Source organism: Glycine max, chromosome 20 (genome assembly GCF_000004515.6).
Source record: "Glycine max cultivar Williams 82 chromosome 20, Glycine_max_v4.0, whole genome shotgun sequence".
In the NCBI taxonomy this organism is placed as follows: Eukaryota; Viridiplantae; Streptophyta; class Magnoliopsida; order Fabales; family Fabaceae; genus Glycine; species Glycine max.
The window spans coordinates 6,189,044-6,193,123 of record NC_038256.2 but is presented as its reverse complement, the minus strand read 5'-3'; the positions used below and the strand labels follow the sequence as shown (position 1 = coordinate 6,193,123).

General features: G+C 31.6%; 1 protein-coding gene across 1 annotated transcript; it reads right to left on the bottom strand.

Annotated features, from left to right (window-relative positions):
• Positions 1-1,986: 1,986 nt before the first annotated feature.
• On the bottom strand, positions 1,987-2,706 carry LOC102663194 (AT-hook motif nuclear-localized protein 19). Its single transcript, XM_006606621.1, has one exon. The coding sequence runs from the start codon at positions 2,704-2,706 to the stop codon at positions 1,987-1,989; it is 720 nt and encodes a 239-aa protein (XP_006606684.1).
• Between the last annotated feature and the right edge of the window lie 1,374 nt (positions 2,707-4,080).

Below are 4,080 nucleotides of genomic sequence, written 5' to 3'. Positions count from 1 at the left end.
GTGGAATTTAACTTTTATACATTGTCACAATAAACTATTTTTACATTAATAATAAATTAAAAATTATAACTAAATCTAAATTTTTTTAAAAAATTATTATAATTTTTAATATGTATTACAACGGTCAAGAGTCTTATTATACATAAGAATCTATAAATTATAGTCTTAAATATATTTTTCCTACCTATAATAAAGAAATGATATGACATATACTAAAATCAAACATAAAAAAACATTCCAAGTAGTATTTTTTTTAAGTGAAGTTTAGGTTGTAAAATAAAAATGAATATTATAGGTAAGAACAAACATATATTTAAGCCTAAATTATATAATTAGATGATAATGTGATAATTTTATCCAATATCAGTATATTCTGGTTAAATTCCCACAATTATATAAATTATCTAATTGGAAAATATGTAAAACTCAATTTTCAAATGGTAACATAATTTAATGTAAATTTATATTTAAAATAAATTTAAATGCATGTTTGAATCACATTGAATGGGTTTGTGTTAAACGTATGAACATTAGTTTTATTAAATTTTAAACCAATTTAATTAATTAACTGATAAGAAAAACAATTTAGTTCAACTATGTCTGACTCTTTGACCAGCAAAAACATGCTTGACTATGTGGAAAGTCATCTCAATCAAATATTTTTAAAGGTTGATTGACCATAGTCCAAACTGCCTGGTTGTTTTAGAAACATCTATCAAACAGCTTTGAGACATACTTTAATGTAGGCCAACACACGGTTGAAAATGCTAGTCAAAGAAGTATGGTCAATGCCACGTAAAAAATGAGTAATCTGTTGACCATATTTGTAATTAAATAATGAAAATATTTAGAGAGTTTCATTAAGAGTTATCTTGTAGAAATTTAATACATCAGTTATTATAGGTAAGATTTATAAAAAAAAATTATTATTATTATATATAATATAAATATAACATTGATAAATAATATAAAAATTTCATCCTAAAAATACATAAAAATTAAATGTACTATAATTTAATAACGAAAAAGAGAAGGAGGATTTTCCATGCATTATTCATAATGGAATAATGAAAGCAACTTGAATTGAACATAGTCTAGTCCAATGAGCCATTTGTGGCCTGTTCCTTCAAAGCACCATCCACCATTGACTTAGCTTCTTAATTTATCTTTCATTGTCTTCATCCTCAACATTGGAGATCATAAATCAAAGATCTCTCAACAACGAAGCAAAAGAAAGAAATACACCCTGTTATGCTATGGAATTCCATAACCACTCCCTGGCACACATTATCATTGGCTACATTAGACACACACAACGAAAACTACAATTTCCACTTAGCATGATAATAAACACACCTCAACAATACAATAACTCATTTTGTCTATCCTTCTTGTTACATTATATGATTTATCATATTATGATGTCTCACCCTTCTGTTTCTTTATCTTTCATTGTGTTGATTAGAATTTATTGTCAACAATACAATATTCATTTCCACTACTAAATCTATCTATTCCATCTACAATAATTCCAAAAACCATCATGCACTGCCACAAAAGATATTTGGTTTTACATGAACTTGCAATTCTCTCAAAGGAACAAATCGCATGAACGGAAAAATAAAATTGATTTGAAAAAAAGAAAGAGGAATTGATTAATTGAAGAGTTTCATTTAAAATGGATAAGTTGAAACAAGTATATATGTTGAACATATTTTTTCACCCAACAAAAAGCATCAGCAAGTAGAGTGTCGTGGAGGGCCATCCTCTTATTTTACCCCCATGACACAATGTAACAACTAACACACTTCCAACAAGACCCAAAACATAAACAAAAAACCACAAAAAAATTGACACATTTAGAGAGATAGATCTTCATTTATTTGTTGTGTTCTTGCTCCGATGTTGTAACTTTCACATCATTCACCACCCATGGACTCCAATCCATAACTAATCATGTGGAACCACAACAACTCATTATTCCCATTAAAAGCTATAGTTATTGTTATAATTGTTGTTGTTATCATTGTCACCCCTGTCCCTTTCTTTGTCTCTAGAAGCATGCTTGTACATCACAGGGTTCTTGAAGGTGCAAATTGTAAGGCTGACATCATTATCGGCAATGACTCTACCACCAATGGCACCACCAAAGACTTGCCCTTGAGAGGTGGAAAAGCTGATCCCAAATGATAAGGGAGGGGCAGGGGTGGCTCCAGGGTGAAGGGCGTAGTGGTTGTTGTATAAGTATGAGCCATTGAGGGAGAGCAAGGTGAAGGGCCCGCGAAGTGTGAGGGCATCAACACCATGCGAAGAGTTGTTGAGGGTTACTCCGGTGATCGTTCCAGAGGCACTGAGGACAGTGAGGCTAACATGGCCTTGATGAGCAACATCAAGAATGGACTCAATGATATCGCTGCTCCGGGTCACATTGACAATGATGACCTTCATGCAGGGTTCCACAGGTTGGGCCACCTGGAAGGGGGTGATCTTGGGCTTGTTCTTGGAGCCTGCGGGCCTGCCATGTGGCTTCTTGGTGGGTGGGTTTGTAAGAGGGAGATTCTCTAGTGGTTGGTTTGTAGCTGGTGATGGTGGACAACGAGGGCACTGGGAGGAGGAGCTAGTGTGGTTGAGCCAAGAGGATGTCAAGTCTAAGTCGAAGGAGACGGAGTTCTGAGAGGTTGAGATTGCCATGGAATTGTTGGTCATTACGACAAAGAAGGGAATGAAATAAGAGGAGGTAGAAAATGTAATAGATGTTTTAAATGTTTCAAGAGGTATGGAGTGAAAGAAAAGAAAAAGGTAAAATGGTTTGGGTGAGAGAGAGTTAGATGGAGCAAGATCCAATAGCCTTGGTTTTAATGGTGTGAAGTTTTGCTTGTGAAGGAATTTATAGTGTGGTACTGGGAGTGGCTTCTATGAATTTTTTTTCAGTAAACAAGAATCAAGGGGCTTTCTGAGGTAGGTAATGTGAGCGGTTTTTGAAAGTGGGGCTCTTTCATGCACAATGCAACAAAAGTTTTTAAAGTCTCATGAAATTTATTTATAAAAGGTAATATAATTTAAAGTTAGGATTATAGTCAAAGAATTTAAAATCATTTATTGAAATATATTACAAAAACTACTTCAAATAAAAGGAAGAAATATTTATTGGTATATATTATTTTTAACGTATTATTTAATCAAGTCAAAGTCATGTTAGACATATTTATCATTACTTAGCACATAGATTAGTTAGTCTGAAATTTTTTCATCATAATCAATGATCTCGAGTTCAATTGACGGAAAAGCAATCTCTACATAGAGAGATATTGCTAATAGTGATTCTACATAACTTAAGTAAGGCGCCTCCTTTGAAGGATAACATGCAATCTCTACAAAAAAAAAAAAAAAAACATATCTAAGCCCAAAAATGTTATACGTGTTAGTTCAAAAATAAAGCTCAATGAGATATATGCTATTATGTGAATTTTATTCAACAAAAATATATTTAAAAATATGTGTCATGAGAATTGAGTTCAATGAAATATTGTTATTATTTGGATTTAATTCAATAATAAATTAAAATGAGTGTAAATAAAAATAAGTAGAATTTGTATTAATTAAACTTTTCTAATTGCATCACAAAAAAGGTGTGATTAGAAAAATACTGATATAATAGTTGAGCTTGTTAAATAGAATTTTTTATATAATTTCGATTTATTTTCATCTCATTTATCTACAAGATTAATAATTAAAATTTATTAGTAAAGTTCTCTACTTGGGAATAATTTTATAAATCTTAACACCTAAAAATTTAGCCATTGGAGCAACAGCTAAAAACCACGGATTTCACCTCTTCCAAATATGATTGAGTTGTTAGCAGGATATTATCATCAATACTAACTAGATTAGGAATAGTCTTCGCAATGAGGTCATTCGATTGACATTATATGCTGCATACAACTTCTTCAAAGAAGTGAAAAACAAGCTCTTCTAGTTTTGCCTAAGACTGGATTAACATCCCATCTTTCTTCATTGCATTCATATTCTTAGTAGCCCTTCTCACCTTAGTTACTTAATGAAAAAATGTAGTGTTATGGT

Bases quoted from the DNA above. Each gene is read 5' to 3' on its own strand.
- LOC102663194 (XM_006606621.1), bottom strand. From the start codon at position 2,706: ATGACCAACAATTCCATGGCAATCTCAACCTCTCAGAACTCCGTCTCC.